Genomic DNA, 21,715 nt, shown 5'->3' with positions numbered 1-21,715 from the left:
AATTGTGGCGACCTCTACATCTCCCCCCTTGAGAAAGTCTGATGGGAGGATGGAGGACGTCAAACACATCACAATGTCACAAGTTCAAACGGCGCGGCGGAACAACGCGCCGGCCGTAACGTGTTCGTGTAACACCACCACTACGGTCCCTGGCTGCTGGGGAATGTTGCAAAGGCTGCCCTTGGGGGGACCGCAGGTTCCACGCTGTTGGCAGGCTGAGGTTCCTGAAGAACTTGCTGCGGTGGCGATGGTTGCTGTGCAGCTGTTGGCAGCGATTCCTCACCGGAGGCGGAAGGCACGAAAGGCACTAGGTGAAGGCGGTTGCGCTGTAGAACACCACCTCGGTCTGTTTCAACCACGTAGCTTCTTGGCCTTTGCCCCGGACTGAGGACCGTAGCTTGCACTTGATCAGGGCGCACCCACACACGCTGACCCGTTTCGAGAGGTGACAGGTCTCGAGCTCCGTGATGCCTATTGTAGTCGTCTGTCTGCTTACGCTTGTAGGCTACATCCTTGGCGACGACATCTTTCCTAGGTGGCCAGTTGGGATGCAGCTGGGAGTTTTGCTTCGGGACTCTGGTTTTCAGCTGACGTCCCATCAACAGCTGGGCTGGACTGAAGCCATCGACTCCCGGAGTGTCCCGATAACTGAGCAGAGCGAGGTGAGGGTCTTTGGACTTGCGGAACAGGTCCTTGACTGTCCGTACCATCCTCTCTGCCTCTCCGTTTGACCGGGCATAGTGTGGGCTACTGGTCGTATGGTTGAAGATGCGAAGATGCTTTTGAGAGCATCGATGACTGCCCGAGCTGTAGTGCTTCTCAGGGTCACCACCTCGGGGAACCTCGAGTAGTAGTCCACCACCAGGAGGAACGTCTGGCCATTGAGATGGAACAAGTCCATTCCGAGAAATTCCCAGGGACGTCCAGGTAGAGCTGTGGAGACTAGGGGTTCTGCAAGGTTCACCCGGGTGAAAGCGCACTGTTCGCAGTTGGCGACGAGAGAGGCGATGTCTGCTGAGATACCCGGCCACCAAACTGACTCCCGAGCTAGGGCTTTGGTTCTGTTGATGCCCTGATGGCCTTCGTGCAACAGCGTCAAGACCGCTGGCCGAAGAGACGATGGGATGACAATCCGGGGGCCTTTCAGCAGGATACCGTCGCAGACAGAGAGCTCGTCCGCCACGGAGGCATACTTCGACACATGCAGAGGTAGCTTGGTCTTTCGTGGCCAACCTTGCTGGCAGAAGAAGATGAGGGCCTTGCACTCTGCATCGGATTCTTGTGCCTGTCGTACATCTTCAGGGCGGAGTGGCAAGACTTCTGACATGCAGCCGACTACTTGTGCTGCGAAGAGTTCCACCGTGTCTACAGGAGTGGATGCCTTGTGGGTGATACGTGATAAGGCATCTGCTGTTGCTAGCAGTTTTCCTGGCACGTGCAGCATGCGAAACTGGTACTGCATTGTCTTGAGCCGTAGTCTCTGAATACGAGGCGGCAACATGTCCAGTTCCATCTTGCCCAGAAGTGAGACGAGAGGCAGGTGGTCGGTCTCGACGTCGAAGGTGATGCCACGGACAAACTCGTCGAACCTTTGGATAGCCCACGTCGTTGCCAAAGCTTCTTTTTCGGTCTGGCTGTAACGCTGTTCGGTACTCGTCATTGACCTCGAAGCGAATGCGACTGGGCGACGCTCTCCCGAGGGTTGAGTTTGCAGCAATACTGCGCCGAGTCCGAAAGAGCTTGCATCTGCGGACACTGTCGTGGCATACGACGGGTGGTACTTGGCCATGCACCTGTCTGACGTCAAGAGTTCTTTGACCTTCTTGAATGCTGCCTCTTGCTCATGCTGCCACACCCAACTCGCAGACTTGTTCAGCAAGGCTCTGATGGGTGCTGTGACGTCCGAGATGTGTGGCAGGAATCTGGCGAGATGATTCACCATTCCAAGCAGTCGTCTAACACCGGCGACGTCTGTGGGAGCTTCCATAGCTTTGACCGCTTCAACCTTGCTTGGATCCGGCCTGATACCCTTAGCTGAGACGACAACACCGAGGAAGGAGACTTCAGATACCCCAAAGCGACACTTGTCCTCGTTCAACGTGATGCCTGCTTTTGCAAGACGAGATAGCACCTGGCTCAGTCTGGCGTCATGCTCCTGGCGGGTGCGTCCAAAAACCAGAATGTCATCTATCATGTTGGCGACACCTTCTTGGCCCTCCAGGATTCTTGCCATCTGTTTCTGGAAGTACTCGGGAGCGGAGGTGATGCCAAAGGGGAGCCGGCAAAAGCAGTATCGGCCATATGGGGTGATGAATGTCGTCAGCTCTTGGGAATCGGCAGAAAGCTTCACCTGATGGAAGCTTGCGGTCCCATCCAGCCTTGAAAAAACTGTTGCGTCACCGAGGAGGCCAAGGACTTGCTCAACCGTTGGCAAAATATGCCGTTCGCGGAGGACGACTTTGTTGAGTTGAGTCAAGTCGACGCATAGCCGGTAGGAACCATCGTCTTTCCTGACGACAACGAGGCCAGAGCACCATGGAGTTGGCTTGTCGATCCTGCGGATCACTCCCGCGCTTTCCAATTTGTCCAGCTCGCGGCGGACGACCTCGAGCAGCGGGATGGGGATCCTGCGAGAAGGGCACGGGATGGGGACGCTTAGCGAGAAGGGCACGGCATCGGGTTTCAGCCGAATAACGTATTCGTCCTTGAGAGTGCCCAATCCTTTGAAGAGCTCGGCGTGCAGCGTTGCTTTGGGAGTCTTGAGTTCGTCAAGAAATTTCACAACTTTCAGGGCTTGGAGCGCTGGCAGTCCTAGAAGAGGCACAGTGAGTGACTGGATTACGTATAGGCGCTGGCAGCTTGTTTTTCCTTGCCACCGAAGTCGTGCCAGATACGAGCCTAGCACGCGAAGTGGCTGTCCTCCAGGGCCAGTGAGCAGACTGTCGACTTTGTCGAGCTTGGCAGGCAGCGTAGGGAAGTCGCTGGGTACAGCAGATACTTCGGCGCCGGAGTCGACTTTGAACTGCGCTGTGTAGTTGTCAACGGTCACGTCGACGAACTTTGCAGCGGCAGGAGTGCCGACGGCATGCAGGTGAACGGAGCCGAGCTTGTTCTGCTGGTGCTTCCGCGAGCGGCAAACTTCAGCGAAGTGGCCTTTCTTTTTGCAGAAGTAGCAGGCGGAGCGTCGAGCCGGGCAGTCCGAACGTCGGTGAGGCGCGCGGGCCGCAGAATTCACACGTGGACGGCTCGCGAGAGCGCTCGGCTGGCGGCTGCGACGTAGTAGGCTTAGCTCCGGAGCGGCGACGAGAGGCGAACTTGCTGGCTTTCGCGGCGTCGAGGTTGAGCTCGCGTGCGTGCTCGGTGCGGTTCTGGGTCAACTCCTTCTCTTTGTCGGCGTCTTCGGACTGACGGGCCTGTGTCCATGCCTCCTTGAGCGTCAGCTTCGCGTTTCGGCACAGCTGATCCGAGAGGCGAGAGTCACGGAGGCCGACGACGAACCGGTCGCGTACGAGCCTTTCCTCGACAGCAGCTGACTGGTAGTTGCAGCGCTTCGCCATCCTGCACAGTTCCGCGTAGTACGCGTCGACGCTTTCGCCTGGTAGCTGAACACGCCTGTGGAACCGCGACGACTCGTAGAGCTCGTTGGCCGGGTGCACGAAGTGCTCAGTGAAGCGGGCGGCAACAACTTGGTACGAGGCGAGCGACTCGGCGTCGAGCGAGAGCGTCTCGAGGAGCGGACGTGCCTCCGGGCCCATGCAGTACAGTAGCGAGCGTACCTGCACGTCTTCCGACGCTTTTGTCAGTCCCGAAACCGCGGTGAAGTCTTCGTAGCGGCTGAGCCATGTCGACCATGTTGCCGGGTTCGCGAAGTCGAACGGTGCCGGTGGCTGAAGGTTGACGCCGTACAGTTTTGGCGGCTCGCCGTTCTCGAGGTCCATCGTGCTGCCGTGCCGTCGTGGTAAGGCCTCGGGCTGGGGGGCGTTATTCCTACGCTCCGAACTTACTGTCACGCGATGTCATCCCACTTCTAACACCATGTCGCGTGGTTAGTGCCGCAGGGGCACGGACACGCAGAGACTGACGCGTACACGCTGCTCGTCGGACGAAAATGTAACCCAGACTTTATTGGGGCACGAACATATATATGATGCACGGCAGTAACAGGGGGCGCCACACTCCAGTGGCGGCCTAATCAAAAAGGCTGAATTGTGGCGACCTCTACACATACAGTATAAACATTCACCTTGAACATTACGGTTGGCTTTAGATGGATTGTGGCAGTTCAGAAAAATAAGTAAAATGAAGGTTGCAAATGCAGAGCTTAACTGCTAAGAAAAGAATGCCTGAGTTCGCCTCTTCAAAATGGGAGCTGTTTCTTCTGCAGAAGTTTGGATGTCATGTTTTAAATTCTAAAAACCTCTTCTGCGACCTTGTGCAGGTCGATCTTGGCTTACGACTGTAAATGGAAAACCAAAAGTGGCGGTGGCGGTGTTCTCTGTCAGAGAAACAGCAAAAGTACTATCGCACAACGAAATATTGCACAACTGAAGCATCGCCTGTGCCTCATGCTGCTGTTTCAGCAAAGATCAAGGTCATCGCCCTTGGAGGGACTTTATGCATGGCAGCGTGAGTGGCTGAATGGTCTTCTTTTTGTTCTGTCTTAGGCCGAATAATAGTATCCAAGTGCAACCTCGACAAAAAGCGCAATGGTGACAATGACGTCGTCCACTTACAAGTGCACGCCTCAGTTTTTACACAGGAATGTCAGCAGCCTCAACGTCATCCGGAAATCCAGTCTTGCTGCTCAAGCAGAAGGAAGGAAAAAGAGAGACAGGATAGAGAGTGGCCTTTTTTCTTCTTTCTGCTTGTGCAGCAAGACCAGAATTTAGTATGAACCAGCTAATCTGCAAAGAAGTATTGTGTCAACATTATATTTGCACAGTACACATGATGAGGTCTTGCTTATGCTGGCACGTAAGAAATTGGAGCGTTTTACTTCTGTCAGGCAACGGGAAGCTGGGAGGGCGTAAACAAATGGTGCTCCACAGTTTTCATGAATGCAGGAGTGTAACTGTTCATCGACAAGTTCTTTTGGTTTTTTCTACAATAGGAAGTGAGGTCTTCAGGTTTCATGCAAATACGTCTGTAACGGTTCAATAGGGAGGCAACTACTGGCCTTTCACAAGTGTTTGGAAGAACAACATTATGTTCAGGTACTGGGCAATGCATACTCTTTCTGTAAACATTGAAAGAGAGTGCTCCATTATTCCTGTTTACCAATACATTCAAAAAAGGTAGTTCCCAGTCTGCCTCCATCTCCACCATGAACTGAAAGAAATCTACTTGATAGATTAGATGCATTTGGAAGCTTCCAAAGCAGAGCGATTAATCACACACACAAAAAAAGATAATATTCATAGCACACAAAAATAATTGGTTTTGGGCTGAAAGAAGCAATGGAATTATATTCCAGCCACTGCATTGTCAGATTCGTGGTGTGCCTTGGACTTGCACTTAACATGGGCTTTTCGAAACACACGTAGTTATTGCCCAGGGAAAAACTGAGGAGCCTCTTCAAGTCGTGAACATCAATTTGAGACCTTTCTTGTAGGGCTGGATGAGCGTTGAGAGCAGCAGTACGCACTTCAATGGTCATGTCAATGATAATATAAGTAACCAGAACTGTATACTTCCATGCCCACTGACATTGTTGATGTGAAAGTCCACAACTCGCCAATGGGTGACTGTCACAGTGGCTGCAAAATCACGCCCTCACTTCTTTCAGCCCAACAAACAAACATTTCAGCCAAGCATTTTTGTGTGTTATGTACTATCTGCATCAAATGAAACCCGAACAGCGGCAAGCCTTCGCAATGGTATAGTGTGCGCCGTCCAGTTATCACCAGGGACGGGTGCGCGTATGCGCAGTGTGGCCAAACCGGATGCACGCGCCTGTCAGTGGTAATGACAGGACGGCGCGCACTGTACCATTGTGAAGGCTTGCCGCTGTTTGGTTTTCATTTGATGCAGATAGTACATTATTGTTTTTGCCTGATTAAGTGCGCTGCTCTGAAAGCTTTCACACCCATTTAACTCTTTCCCTGGAGAGTTTTTTTTGGCCAAAATTGATACAAAAATACCCATATTTTTTATTTGGCCGGTTGATTCTAAATGTCTTGAAACAACTAAAAAAATTATTCAAGGACACTTTATTAGCATTATACATGCGACATATTTTTTGTATGTTATAAAATATGCAGATGATTGACTTCACCGCACTGCACCACGGAAAGCACCCTAACATCTCCAGCCTTCAGTGCAGAAAATGTCTCTTTGAAATTTGAAATGTAAAGCGCAATTGGACTAGCGAGTCCTTGAAAACAAACCTTTAACGTGCTGGTAGGCGTTTGGTTACATCTAACGGCGTCCTCTGTCGACGTATTGAGGCACGATCGTCATCCGAATCTAGCAGTTTAGAGAAACTATGCTGCTTTTTGTAGTCACTGCCGCATTCACAGGAGAACTGCAATTCTTCATTTCACAACACTTCGGCAAACAAGCACTTTTTTTTTTTTTGAATGGAGCTGTTGCAAGCAAGCACGCACCTCTTGCGCACAGAGGAGGATGCCATTTTCTAATTCTAGTTGCCAGAATCAAGCCCTTCCTTGACTAAAATGCATGTTTTGAGCATGTTTTTAAATTTTTTACTGTGCCATCTGTTGAAGCCAAAGAGAAGACAGCTAATTGAATCAGGGTAGCTTAACTGCGGCGCCTTCAAATGCTTGTTTCAGGGTGGACGAGCCTAGCTCGTCTTTGGTGTGAGCGGTACGGTACAAATTGTGTGGACGAGCTCAGCTCATCTTTGGTAAGGAAAGGGTTAAACCATCGGGTAGATTCCAGTAAATTCACAGTAGAGATGGAGCAGATTAGAAATTAAGATTCTTTTGGATGAGTTGGCAAACAGGAACAACAGAACACTGCATTCCTTCAGTGTTTACAGAAAGGATACACAGGGACTGGTACCCGAGCTTAATGTCTCCTCATCTGTGCATAATGTCTGCATTTGCCAGACGTCAGCAGTTGCCCCTCTTGGACCGTTTACAGTCGCATTTGCACGAAACCTGAAGACCTGACCTCCTAAATGTACAAACCTAAAAAGTACTTTTCGACAAATAGTTCCACTCTTGAGTACATGAAAACTGTGGAACACTGTTTGTCCAAACCCTCCTGGCCTGCCAGTATCCGACAGAAGTAATGCGCTTCTTACATGCCAGGGTAAGTGAGACCTCATGACGCGTACAGTGTAATTATGATGTTGGGGCTGCTAACCTTCCTGCGTACAAACTTGGGCAAGGGCTCATATGGAGAAAAGACAAGCTGCCAAAAGAAGTCCTTACAGGCATTTTCTGCAAGATTCCCTGAGCAGACTGGGCGAGTGTCTACACCAGGGAGACTTACACAGCAGCTGCACCAACTTCATAACAATGTCGATAAGAAAAAGATGACGGAGCACGCAAGAAACAACTGAGCACAATACAGACTGGGTGAATTGTATATAGTACAAGTGGCCAGTAAAGAAAATGGAAGTCATGTTTGTATCTGAAATCCGTTGAGATACAAGTGCTTTTCTGTTGTACTTTCTTCCATTACGATCAATGCAATCGTGTTGCCCTTTTTTGCTGGTGCCCTCGAAGGCTGTGCAGATATGAGCTTAGAAGCTCCCATGATTCCAAGTCTCTTCATGGGATTAATTTTAGTGTCAGTTTCACCGGCATTGTTGAACTTGATGCGGTAATCGTGTTTCTCAGAATAATGGTTGAGAGCATCGTGCTCTGAACAACACCCACTTTGGAGGATTGGCTTAAGAAATGGATAGGCTAACAGAAATGGACTTATGTAATTTGTGTGATTGTTGAAAAAAAGTTAGAATAATCAGTATGAATTAATAATGGTTATTTCAAAATTTAGATCAAAATGAAGGGACAAGGGGGCAGCACTAGAATGAATACAAAGGACAAGAAGACAGGACATGCGCTGTGTCCTGTCTTCTCGTCCTTTGTATTCGTCCTAGCGTTGCCCCCTTGTCCCTTCATTATGAACCCAAACCAACTCACCTACCTATTTGTGATTCTGTTAGATCAGAATCTTGATTCAGTAAAAGATTAATTGAATTTTAACTAAAAGAACCATATTAATCTAATTAATGCTGAAGGGCCTCAAAACCAGCTTCACTATTTTTAACATTTCAAGTAAATGTGTGCTTCGAGTTCAAACTTTTGCAACGATAAACAATGCCAAACATAGCCACGGAATAAAAAACAATCTTGTGCTCCTCTTTGGGCCTTTCGGTATCACCAGAGTTGGTAGTGACGTGACCAGAAAATTTGGTCATGTCAGCAGCTGAGAGAACCTGCAGGTATGCGTATTCGCTGCTTATCCTTCTCGCATGGTGAGGAGAAATACTTGCCCAGGAGGAGAGATAAGTTAACGAATGGAGTGTAGCGCATGAAAGAGTGAAACGAGGGAGGGCTGCATTTTGATCATCATATGCATGTAACTCCGCTAATAGAGCAGCATTTCAGAAAATTCTCATGGCCACATGTTCACTGTAGTAAGGCAGAGTGACCGCGACTGGTATGCAGGAAACACGACTCGTGTAAAGGAAGTGAGGAAATTTGAAGTAAAGCACGTTGAAGCAGAATATCTTAGGAAAAAAATTGCTAGTGATGTGATATATACAGCTACACAGGTTATTTCTTGTATGCTATGCGTAAAGAACACTTCCAGGTTTAACAAAATAATTCAAGCATCCTTATCACTTTGTTAGATCGAGTTTTCACTGTAATCACTCAGTTCTTCTGTACCTGTTACATTCATAATATGAAAGTTAGCAAAAGTTAGTTTGCCTAAAATAACCTTCCTCATTCTTGTTTTCAATTGGGAAAAGTTTATTACCTGTTATAGGGAACAGAGTAAGGCACAAGGATGTCTTGTGGGCTAAGCAGGCATATAGATGACTGTCCAATCTAGCATGCAAGAACAACTGATTTATTCTCTCGAGGTGTTTTCTCAAGGAGCCTTAGCAATACACAGGGCCGCAACCAAATGGAGCTGAAAAGCAAGACGATGGTTCCACAAAATATGACACCCCCCGGTCCCCTTAGAGAAAATAATGCAAATGAAAAAAATGTACATGTTTGCTGTTGGGACATACAGAGGTGACGTTCTCAAACAGATGGTTCTGGCACCCACTTGTTTTTAACACACCCTAATTCAACATAAACCAATTTTAAGCTGGGAAAAAATGCAGCATATGCCTCCTATTTTTAAACCAGAAAAGAATGCAGCACACAGAGTTTATGACGTGACATATCCTGATACGTAATATTTATTTTCACCATTCTCACACATGAACTGCATGCTTTTTAAATAAGTCTGCAGCTATCATGCCTCAACTTCACCAATTCAACCTTTGATGCATGCAATATTCAGAATATGAAGGGCACATTTCATGATCTGTTGTGGCAAAATTTTATACCTAAAGCTTTTTAAATGAGCTTTCCTATTAAACCAGCACATTACTGTCGCCACTCTTTATACATTACATGGGAACTGTTTGGTCACCAGCTTGTTGATTGCTTTACTGCTTTTGTGAGCGCTACAAACACAGTTTTGGTCGAGTAGTGAATTGTAATGCGTGTGGAATTTTCAGACCTGTTTGCTTGAAGAAATGCTGCACGCTGTAGCTGAGTAACTATGCTACTCATGTTATTTACATTCTGCTTAAATATCAGTGCTTGAAATGTGATAAGCATGTTATATCTGTTAGGGCTCTAACCACTTTTTGCAGGTTGCACAGCCACCTCATAACTGTTCCGTTGGCAATAGATTTCAGTATTTGTGTCCTGTGTGAAAATTTTGTCTAAAATAAAATTCACTTTTGCTTTATTTCAGATGGTTCGAGTTCCACACGGAGAATCCTGAAGCTAATTCTTCCAAGGCAGAGCGGGGCATGCTGAAAGTTATCAGAAGGCCGAAAGAATAAATCGGTGGTTCATCTGCATGTACAACCATCGTCAAGTGTTATCATGTACTGTTTTTTGCAGCTGCATAATATTAAACAGTCCGAGTCTGCCCCAGCAGCCCATATGGGTAACATGTTTTGATTAACACTTCTTTTATGATGTCTCTGAAAGTAAGGCAGTATGCATTCAATGAATTCGAATTATTTCATAAACATGGCTTCATGTGGTTGGATAAACCAGTTGCATAAATTGATGTGATATTTCCAGGAATGACAGGTTCCCTGTGAGATTCACACACTAGTTTTCTCACGCAATTGACTAGGTGGCAGTGTAAGGTGTCTAATAGAAATAGTGATAGGAACCACCACAGTTCTCGAAGTGGGTGACACCAACACTTTCCATAAGTACCAGTGAGACATGACTTATTATTTGATGGCAACACTGTTCCTCAGATGTGCACCGTAGAGTAGCTCTAGGTCCCTGTCTTTATATGTTTAATATGCTACACTGCCCAGGTGCAGCAATATATGACACCCAAAATATCACAACGACGGTAAATCGTGCTGTCTCTGTGTGTTCGTCCATCGTCTTTTCCGCTGTTATTTTATGATTACGGCCCAAAATATAAAAAGCTGATATATGGCCATATAAAAATTTGCCAGATATGGCCATATATGACATTATATAGGGATCCCATATATGGGTATATTAAAAATTGGGCAGATATGGACTTATATGGCCATATAAGGTCATATATGAAAGCCCATATATGGGTATATTAAAAATTGGGCAGATATGGACTTATATGGCCATATAAGGCCATATATGAAAGCCCATATATGGGTATATTAAAAATTGGGCAGATATGGAGTTATATGGCCATATAAGGCCATATATGGCCTTATATGGCCATATAAGTCCATATCTGCCCAATTTTTAATATACCCATATATGGCTTTTTTTATATAAGTCCATATATGGGATTTTTGTAAGGGCCCTCCTGTTGTGTCGTATATGTCTTCGATCACACAATAAGGATGTATCGTAGGTGACCCCTATCGTGCACACGTTGTTCTTTCTTTATGTGTTTGTGTGCTTGTTTATTAGTTGAAGAAATCTTAAATGTCAACAAGATTCTATTCATTTTTTTTATGTGGGTGACTTTCTTGTGTTATACAGTATTGTGGATCAGACGGAAATGACAAAAGTACCGCGAAGTTATTCTAGCCACCTTCCATGAAACATCGCCCGAGCTAAATTTGGCGCTTCGTATGCTAGAAAGTACGCTAGAATCCCAATAAAGAAGGGCGTACGACAGGGAGACACGATCTCTCCAATGCTATTCACCGCGTGTTTACAGGCGGTTTTCAGGGCCCTAGATTGGGAAGAATTAGGGATAAGAGTTAATGGAAAGTATCTCAGTAACCTGCGATTCGCTGATGACATTGCATTGATGAGTAACGCGGGAGACGAATTACAGCTCATGATTACTGAACTGGATACGGAAAGTAGAAGAGTAGGTCCGAAAATTAATATGCATAAAACTAAAGTAATGTGGAAAAATCTTGGCAGAGAACAGCGCTTTGCGATAGGTGGCGAGACACTGGAAGTTGTAAAGGAGTACGTCTACTTAGGACAGGTAGTAACCGCGGAGCCGAACCATGAGAGTGAAATAACTAGAAGAATAAGGATGGGATGGGGCTCATTCGGCAAGCATTATCAAATCATGAATGGTAGTCTACCACTATCTCTCAAGAGGAAGGTATATAACAGCTGCATCTTACCGGTACTTACCTACGGAGCAGAAACCTGGAGACTTACAAAGAGGATTCAACTTAAATTGAGGACGACGCAGCGAGCGATGGAAAGGAAAATGATAGGCGTAACCTTAAGAGAGAGGAAGAGAGCAGAGTGGGTCAGGGAACAAACGGGGGTTAGGGATATCATAGTTGAAATTAAGAAGGAGAAATGGATATGGGCCGGGCACGTAGCACGTCGGCAGGATAACCGGTGGTCATTAAGGGTAACTGACTGGATTCCAAGAGATGGCAAACGCGTGAGGGGGAGACAGAAAATTAGGTGGGTAGATGAGATTAAGAAGTTTGTAGGTATAACGTGGCAGCAGAAAGCACAGGACCGTGTTGAATGGCGGAACATGGGAGAGGCCTTTGCCCTGCAGTGGGCGTAGACAGGCTGATGATGATGATGATGATGATGATGATGATGATGATGATGATGCTAGAAAGTGAACCGATTAAGTTTCTTGGTTTAACTCTCACCTTCGAGAAAAAATATACATGCTAGAAATATTATACATGCACGCTCAGTGGTTCTTTGACTTATGAATCCGGCCACACCAAGAATGTGAAGAGAGTCATTGTGACCGCGATTCAGTTAAGAATGACGAGTTATATATAGTTTCGCTATAAAACGTTGCCCTTATGTGGCGCGTACGTGTTCTGACCCATAGACTAAAGAATATAGGCGGGAAAGAACAGATCGTTGTCGTGTGATTTACACGATACAAGGCATATTTAATGTGTGCGCAGGTGATCAACAGTAGAGAAGGCAGTCGGTGTTCCAAACGAGTTTCCATTTACGTTATCCGAAATGTATAAGAGTTGCTCCATTTGAACGGCTAATTTCAACTTATTATCACCTTATCCGCGGCAGCCACTTGAGCCCAAACAATTAGCGAGACACTTCGATCACCATGTTACCTATATCTCTATATCTCCAGTTACAGTGCAATTTATTTCGTTTCGGCGCTCTGCTTAAAGGATCGCCAGTGGCATGAAGTTTAGCGATTTCATTAGGCCCCATGACAGAGGAGAGAAGCGTCGCTTTACGTGCTGCAACCGAATTACGCTCCGGCCTGCGCCGCGTTTCAAACATCTCCGTGTCACTGTAAATCTCTCGAATGAAGGTCGCACTCGCAGTGAGAGCGCGTGTCGCCAGCCATCGCCCAGGGAGTGCCGACGACGTCGAGTCACCCGACCGCACGCAGCCGGCGCAGCCTTCTCTCGTCAGCTGCAGTCGCGGTGACGCGTAACACTGTTGGACCAATCGCCGACCGTGGGAACGGCAGCCTAATCGAAGTCACTTCGCGTCCTTCTTATCGGTCGACGCGTAAACAGTCGCTGCTACCAGCGCTGCTCGCCTCTGCGTACGACGCGGAATCTCTGCTCTCCGTTCACTTGTGCGTGCGTGTGTGCGCGCACTACGAAGCACCCTTGGAAGAGATGTGTCTGCGTATATTCGCCCTCGGCTTTCCATGGAGCGCGGCCGGCCATGCTCCACATCAACGCAGGTGTTTCGGCTCCTTGAGTTGATGTCTCTGGCGCACTCCCTCACCGCATTTCCCTGACACAGCTATTTACTTTGGAAGTGGCGATTTCAATATTTAATACAAGCGGTTTCTTGCAATCGCAGTTTATCGGGGCGGGAGTAGGGAGTGAGTGAGTGAGTGAGTGAGTGAGTGAGTGAGTGAGTGAGTGAGTGAGTGAGTGAGTGAGTGAGTGAGTGAGTGAGTGAGTGAGTGAGTGAGTGAGTGAGTGAGTGAGTGAGTGAGTGAGTGAGTGTCTGCGCGCGTATGTGTCTGTGCGTGTGTTTGAGCGTGCGTGCGTGCTTGCGTGTGTGCGTGTGCGTGTGTGCATGTGCGCGTGTGCATGTGCGTGTGCGCGCGCCATAAACAGAATCCGTGACAGTAAAATCTTAACGATCAGAATGTCCCCTAATTGGTTATTAAGACCATGCGTGATCAGCCGCAACAGCTAACTCTGGCATTCACGCTTGCACTAATGCTATACAGAAAATGGGCGTCATTTACAAATCAGTCCTCGCTAGTTCACCGCTCTATCTGCCTCCCGTAGAGTTGCGTGCTACTGTTCCTTCAGCAGCCAACAGGAGCCGATGTCAGAGAACGCGCATAGCGTGCCTTGCAAGGTCCTTATCTGGGGCAGTGTTGTATGTCGTACGGGTTTCGCTGTACTTCGCGCCTTACCTATACGTTCATTCATTCATTGATTTCTTAACTAGAAGCGAAGGGGGAGACCGGGCTTCATCTATGGTTGCGTAGAGTGCTTCTACATATAAGGCGATTGCATTACCCACAGCTGCGACAAAGCGCTCGTTATGTTTCGGATGGATTTAGTGAGGTCAGCCAGAGTACAGGTGTTAGCGCAGAACGTACATAGAACGGCGCGCGTCGAAAGCACGCGTAGTGACCTATGCACTGCTGCAATTTCTGAGGCGTATAAGCATCAGCGACTCCTTTTATTTCATGCATCATAGGCGGGTTATGTCAATGTTAGTCAATGTCAATGTCAAGGTTATGTCAATGTCAAGGCGGCTTATGTCAACTCACAACTTATTGTTTCATGCGAAGCGTGGCGAATTGGACATGTGCCTGATTGAGCACAAACTGGCGATTCCTAGACATACGTCGCTCTCGTGCATGTTTATACTGCGGAAGTTTGGAAAGGTCGACCTAGAAATAACACACAATCGAAGTGATTACTCGAACTGGTCGAGTGCATGATTATGCTACGGTAGTTTGGAAAAGGCGCCCTATAATAACATCAAATGGAAGTGAGCACTCGCAAGTGTCGCGGTAGTGCGCAGTAGTCGAATATTACGCTTCTGAAAGGATGTCTTTTGTCGCATAGACAGGTATTCAATAACGTCGTGTTTACCACCATGCCTTCCTCCAGTGGGCCGCCGCTAAAAAATGGGCGAACGTTTCTGCAACCGGCCCATGACTGCCCTGAAATCCTAGGATGTCACTACTTCTAGTGAGGGAACATTTTGTTGTAGCAGGATGCCTAGTTGGGCGAGTTGGTAACTATATATGGCTAAAAGATACAGCTCAGATTTTGGAGCGAAGACAAACGAAAAGAAGGCCGCGGCCAGCTTTGCATGCCGTTGCTGTTGCAATGCTAAAGGCACGGCGGAACTGTATTTTCTGTCATTCTATGGTTTTGCTAAGGTTTTGTTATAGTATTGCTAGCTTATGCTACATCAAGTTTTGTTCATTTCAGCCATATCCAGCTTTAAAGGGACACTAAAGAGCAAAATGATTTTTCTCGCATAAGTAAAGTAGTCTTCCACGATACCAAAAACACCACGCTTGCTGCGAGAAGACGCTTAATAAGCGAGAAAACGCGCAAAAAGAAAATACAGGGGGCGACGCTACCTTGGAATTCCCGCACCATTTGCCATGACGTCATATATAGGAACTACGTAGTTCCTAATCGGTTAAATCGAAGTACATTGTCCTCTGAGTGGGCCAGAGACTTGACATAACGAGTTTGGGGAAATTTCGTCGAGCCAGTACGCTAAATGCTCTTTGAAACCTTTTACGTCACGAATTACAAAGTTCGGCGCGAAATTTAAAAATGAAACTTTGAACTTGGTTTTCTCCTCTAATAATAAACCTATGGTGGTGAAATACTACACAAGAGTTCTCCGAGCACACTTTATCAATCTAAACCAATTCATTGTTTCTCTTTAGTGTCCCTTTAACGTTCATATTACAACGGCCCTGCTATATAAAGCTGGACAATGCAACAGGTAACTAAATTCCCGCTTGTTCCTCCTGTATTCCCGCTGCTGTTGCCTTCTGTCGAAATACTCGGTGTCATCCTCGGCTCGTCGACGTCCTTTTGCTTCCTCATTAGCCTGGTATTGCGGATTCGCTCTCTGTCGAAGATTGTTTTCCGGCATGTCATGGAGACGCCGTTCTCTTTTGCGCAGCGAAAAATCGGCGTTGTCCATGAGTGGAAGTACGAGAGAGATGCAAATAAATAAATAAAAAAGCTTCGGTTTGAGTTGGAATCGAACCGAAGGCTTCTGTTTGGCAAGCGGACGTTCTACCACTGAGCCGCGCCGGTGTACGAAACACTTTTTGGAAAAGAAAACCCTACAGTAATGTCATGTAGGGCGAGGAGCCTGGCCCCGCCTCGGTGGTCTAGTGGTTATGGCACTCGAGTGCAGACCCGAAGGTCGTGGGATCGAATCCCGGCCGCGGCTGCTGCATTTTCGATGGAGGCGAAAATGTTTGAGGCCCGTGTACTTAGATTTAGGCGCACGTTAAAGAACCCCAGGTGGCCGGAATCTCCGGAGCCCTCCACTACGGCGTCTCTCATAATCGTATCGTGGTTTTGGGAGGTTAAACCCCAGATATTATTATTAGTAGTAGTATTAGCAAGGAGTATCCTTCAAGGGGCCCTGCAACACTTTTTCAGCCTAGTCAGACAACGATGCCCATCGGTACTCGAAGCTCCTGAGAACACGCGATCCAAACATAGCACCAGCACGCGGCCTGTAATTTAGAATTAGTTCTCAAAGTCAGCTACAAATCGTTCCATGTTCTCTCCACAAATGATGCCATAAACCCAAATGACCTTGCCATACCCTTACAAAAGTGTATTCACGGTCTTTAGACTGTACAAAAATGGTTTTAGACAGTCTATAGACTGTCTAAACCCATTTTTTGTAAGGGTATGCCCTATGTAGACGGTCATTGGTTGATTTGAGCATCGTGAGCTGCATAGTTACAGTTACTGCGGCCGCCGCGGAATTCCGCCACGTGCCCGCGCGCGCGGTTGCGATCACGCTGAATGTAAGTTGCGCGTTCGAAGAAACGAAAAGAAAGACAAAGTGCTCAAGGTCACGATGCGCGCTGATGAAGGGACGCATCTTCTTGTCCCCTTATCACTCCAGTCCCTGCGTAGCTTTCAGCGCGCTCGCTAGCACGAAAGGAGAGATAAAGCGCTAGTAGCGTGCGACAAATATCTGTAACTCCGCTCGGACTTGATGGATTCTAAAAATTTTTGCTGCCGTTGATTCGCGAGGCAGTAAGCTCTCAATGAAGCCATTGGACGATTACTTGGAAACGTGTTCAAGGGCCCCTTTAACCCAAGTAATATTGCGTGGCAGAAGCGTAGAATCCAGCAGGAGTCGAAACATGCGAATTGCGCGACTAGCGATTGGTTTAGGAGCCCACCAATTATAAAGTGCACGGGCATAATTAATCATCATTATCAACAACAGCATCAACAAAGTGCGCAGCTGCGCAGTTGCGTGAGTTGCCTTACAGACGTCTAGTGGGTACAGACGTCTAGTGGGTACCGCCAATTCGCAGAAGGAAGAATTATGGCGTAGTGGGCACTTCGCGACTGTATTTGAAGTAGGTATTCTAGGATAGGATAGCGAAGCCAGGCTAGCGATTGAGCAGGAGATGTGAATGGGGCCAAACTGCGCTATCGCGTTCTACACTTGAAGGCGAAGCTCGAGCGTCCACCATGTTTGCTTGTATGTCCTCGCCAGGCATATGGATCATTCAACTTATTGAACGACGAGTAACATCATATAGGAGGTAACTGAGGGAGCTCGAGGGAGAGGCTCAAAATCATGATGTTCTGCTAATAAGTCATCTTCTTTGCGCCATCACGACAGTGCATACTCCCCGGAACGGAATGAAATCTGGCTGTCCACAGGCTGGTGCATTTACTATTCGTCATTCGATATGCTTTAAAGCTTGACAGCATTTTTCTTCTGATTTTTTTAAAGATCTACGATGTTCTTGTAAAGCGACAACTGAATAAAAAGGAAGACAGTGTGACTATTCTAGAGAACTGAATCTCTGTATATAGTGCCGTCGCGATGAAACGCATGGAGTGCCTTCCAACTGGCAGACCTGCTTGTACTTTGCTCCTTATTTTGCACTTTTACTTTTTTTACTCTACTTGCGGTACCTGCAGTGCGAGAAGCCTTGCTCGCTTTCTTGACTTACTTCTTGGCTGAACCGGGGTGCTCACTACGGTATTTGAGGGCCCCTTTTATAGGGCACTGAGTCCTATAAAAAATATTACTGAAAAAAAACCCCGCTGGGTCTGCTGCAGACAATATGATTCTGTAACACAGGAATGATGCACTGACCATTCATATGCATGATAGTATGCGAGTGCAAAAATATGCCAATAGGTTCAGTCTACTTATATGCAGAAAAACATTGCGGCCCCGTGCTATAAATGAAAAGTGCCTTATAGTATAGAGCGGTCACATTTCAGCAGAAAACGAAGCATTTTGCAAAATAAGAATACAGCAAAACAGAGATGTTTTAGTTAAGCGTACCTAAGTAGAAGTAAGGTTATGATAGCGCACGTATTACGTATCGTATCACCTACCTTCTTTACTCTCGATACTCTCGAGTCTCAAGGGGACTAAGCAGATTGCAAAAAAAAAAAAAAATTGTTAACACTAAAACTCTAGTAGTGTATGCGAAAGTCCATACGATGTGATAGCCGGTATTTACACTAAGAACCCTATCGTGCAGTATATATTATTAGTAGAGTGCATAGCATACTTCGTGTTGACATTTTAGAGGACTTAATTTCTCTCGAAGCTACAACTTCGAACCTGCCCTTAGTGTAGGGTAGTAAACCGGATGCTTCCATTCTGGCTGACCTCCCTGCCTTTCTCTCATTTTATTATCTCTCTCTGTCTCTTGATGGCGCCAACAAAATAGTAGGTGAATCGCCGAGCAAACCTGTGTTGTCCGCCACTGGGCCTGCCTGCCTTTCTGTATACGTCTTCTAGTTGCGATAATTTAGACATGCAGTGCACGGGCTTTTCAGAGTAGCAAATGTGGGCTTCAATCACGTCATACTGTATACACAGGATGGTGGCAGATAGGATGACTAGGACAGGGACCTCCGAAATTCGATTCCCATCGGCAGCGCTGCGTTCCGATCTGCTAAACTGTAGAATCGCTCGAGCAATTTTTTTTTGAACAGTGAATTAAGCGCCAGGTGGTAAAAAAAAATAATTGGCCGTTCTTCACTGCACCACCTACGTAGCCTGAGTTGTTTAAGGGATTCTGAATACTCACTTTCCTGCGTATGCACCTTGCCATATTACTCTTCCACATTTTTTTTTTCATTATGACCTTGGCAACCCACATTAGCGCCCAACTTATCTAGCGGCTTCAATTCTTTAGGCGCAGCCTACGCAGGAGCCTGATAACGCATTCTCGAGCAATACCGAGTAAGAAAGGAGCACTCTGGCATTTTGTAACGCGAGTCGCCGTATGATTCCCGGTGGTTGCGCCCAAAGCCACACCTTCCTCCTTAGACGCGCGAAAGTCATCGACGCATGCGAGCCCAAATTGCCATCTTAGATTACACGTCTACCTACCTTCGAAAGGCGATTTCGATCCGGCATTTTGCACCTACAGCGCACCCGGAACACGCTGGACGTTAAGAGGCACGGCATTAGCACCTGGCAAGGTGCTCCCCTTGAACAGAGAAGACTGGTGCTGGGCTCCATATAGGCTATTGCACTCGTATCACGCCTCCTCGTATCGGCAAGTGCGTCTATGGCGGAAGATCATAAAGATTGGGTGGAGAAGCGGTGGCTAATAGCGCCGCCTTATTCCTAGAGTGAGCGTCCGGAGGCTTTGTATATAGGCGGACACCCATGGGTTCTAAGGCGGTGCTTTTGCTACGGCACTTGGGCGGACATACGGTCATCGCATCGCGCACTAGACGTAGGGCGTGGGCTGTGGCCAGATTTCAGCTGGCCCTTAGTATCGATTCGTACCTCAGTAGTCTTTACAACGGGTGTAACAATGATAGCTTAAGTATAGGGAAACATTCTGCTGAAAGTGTGTGGCAAGATTGCGTAAGTGTACACATGTATGGCCACAGTGCGCCTCATTGCATTGTCGTTACACCGGTAGCATTCCTTGGAGCGAGAGTGTAATTACCAAGAAGGTAATGCAAGGTAAAAGAGGGAGCCGACGGATGGAAACTCACTGTGCGGATAGGTTGGACGAGCAGGAATACGCGTGCCTGTTTCAACCTATCCGCATGCCAGGAAGCTAGGCAGACCTTACTTTGATTCTCTACTCTATACCCATTCAGTAACAACTCATCCTGCCGTAAAAATGCACCATCTCTTAAATGGACTTATGAAACCTAGCAGCCGTTCGCAATTAGCCTTTTGTTCTCGTTTTCTGTCATTTGGCCACCACTGTTGGTAAGATGTCTGGCGTCTTGACTAGAGATAATTTGGCTTTTGAAGCAATTGCGACGGAAGTTCTTCGTGTCTGAAATGGATCCCCGAGTTTTGTTGGAATGTCTTGTTTCTTCGTTTAAGAGAGAAATGTTTTCCATGTGATTGCACGTTAAGGGAAAGACGCTGTCACAATAGTCACAGAAGATACTTGCACTCATATTGAACTGCATTTTGAGCTTGACATTGTCACTGTACTGTACTTCTCTTTCGCAGCTTTAGAGAGCCTCTAAACCACCCAGAGGTCGATATGGAGTTGTGGTGTTGCAGTTTTGCGCGAGTATTCAACAAACCCGTAGCGGCGAGAATTTTTCAAGACGGTGCCGTAGTAGCGGAGTTACATGTTTTTTAATGACCCAGAAGAGGTCCTTGCTCGTTTCGCTCTTTCCTTCGCTACGCTCCATTCGTCGGGTCGTCTCTCCTCCTGGCGGAGCCCCTCCTCACCGTGCGAGGAGGAATGGCGGTGAGCGCGCGTAACTGCCACTAGATAAACAGCTTTTTTTTGTGTGTGGATGACACGAACAGGCGCGAATGGTGACGTCACGGCCAACTCTAGGAACACTAAAAGGTCAGGAAAGGTTGGGAGAATGTTTCTCGGAATTTGTGGCGCGCCCGCGGCTCGTAGGGCTTCCGTGTTTGGCATTGTTGATCGTGCACGACGGCAATCTGAACTCGATGTGCTCGTTTATTGAAATGTTAAAATATTATCTGAGATGCTTTAGGGGCCCTTTAACAGGCCCTTGGCTATTCGAGCTTGGTCGTTACATTGTTACATGGCAGTGGTTTACGTAAAATTTGGTGCGTAGAATAGTAAATACAAGATACTTTTTGCAACACAACCGTAGGAAACAATAATCACTGCCAGCTCCGCTCCAGGTTGTACTGGACATCCATCTGAGCATTGTAAGGCGGCGCAATTTTATTTTTCCGCCAGAGTCTCAGTGAAGGCAGAAGATGAGGAGACAAGCGCACGGACGCTGCGCCCACCCTTTTGTTTTGTGATTTCTTTTCTTTTTAGTTGCACCAATGCCGCAACTTGCTCTTAGCCACTTGCGCCGCGTACTACTGCGTGCAGTCTATCGCCAAATTTCGATGTTTATACGTGTCGTTATTGAACATCCTCTTGCGTCTTGCTGAACGAAATGTGATGCCTGCAAGAATGGGGTCGCTTTGCGTCGCGTGATTTTACATATCAGCGATTTGAAGGATCCGTGGATGTAAAGTGACTTACATCTGAATCTTATATGTAAATAAGATATGCAAACAACAAGCACCACTAGTACTTATGCTAGATTTAGATCAAGCGTTTACCTAAAGAAAATATTGGCGCACCGATTTTTCACTTTTACATTTATCAAAGAATTGATTCTTGATGATTGCACAAGTGCTTTATTGCTGTCATTTTGCATCCAATACATTACCCTTCTGTACTGTTTTTCCGGTTGATGCAGTAATCTTTTGTAACGCATTCGAAAATGATCTCTGCTTTATTCTTCTAACTGTTGCTTTATATTTCTATACTGTTTATCCATTTCGTACCAAGCGATTTTACAAATATATAATCATTAGGCATCTTGAGCTACAGTACAAAATTCTGCTTATCGCTTAGGAAA

General features: G+C 46.9%; 1 protein-coding gene and 1 long non-coding RNA gene across 2 annotated transcripts; one reads left to right on the top strand and one right to left on the bottom strand.

Moving 5' to 3' along the window:
- Positions 1-140: 140 nt before the first annotated feature.
- LOC119406504 (uncharacterized) lies at positions 141-3,938 on the bottom strand. The gene is made up of 5 exons (XM_037673243.1): positions 3,236-3,938; positions 2,888-3,138; positions 1,856-2,758; positions 708-1,285; positions 141-531 (listed from the first exon to the last, which is right to left on the bottom strand). Exons 1-5 carry the CDS (start codon positions 3,936-3,938, stop codon positions 141-143), a joined length of 2,826 nt encoding a protein of 941 aa, XP_037529171.1.
- A 341-nt stretch (positions 3,939-4,279) lies between these two features.
- On the top strand, positions 4,280-10,151 carry LOC125760119 (uncharacterized). Its single transcript, XR_007417784.1, has 2 exons — positions 4,280-4,626; positions 9,955-10,151. It is a non-coding gene; the product is annotated as an uncharacterized LOC125760119 (long non-coding RNA).
- The last annotated feature ends 11,564 nt before the right edge of the window (positions 10,152-21,715 follow it).

This window comes from Rhipicephalus sanguineus, chromosome 10 (assembly GCF_013339695.2).
Source record: "Rhipicephalus sanguineus isolate Rsan-2018 chromosome 10, BIME_Rsan_1.4, whole genome shotgun sequence".
In the NCBI taxonomy this organism is placed as follows: domain Eukaryota; kingdom Metazoa; phylum Arthropoda; class Arachnida; order Ixodida; family Ixodidae; genus Rhipicephalus; species Rhipicephalus sanguineus.
This window is presented reverse-complemented; position numbering and strand designations above follow the sequence as displayed.

Excerpts from the sequence above, each read along its gene's own strand:
- LOC119406504 (XM_037673243.1), bottom strand. The coding sequence starts at position 3,938 with ATGGACCTCGAGAACGGCGAGCCGCCAAAACTGTACGGCGTCAACCTT. Across the intron at positions 3,139-3,235 it reads CTCTCGCGAGCCGTCCACGT|TTTGCCGCTCGCGGAAGCAC; the intron begins GTGAATTCTGCG and ends ACTTCGCTGAAG. Across the intron at positions 1,286-1,855 it reads TGAACAAGTCTGCGAGTTGG|GCACAAGAATCCGATGCAGA; the intron begins GTGTGGCAGCAT and ends GATGTACGACAG.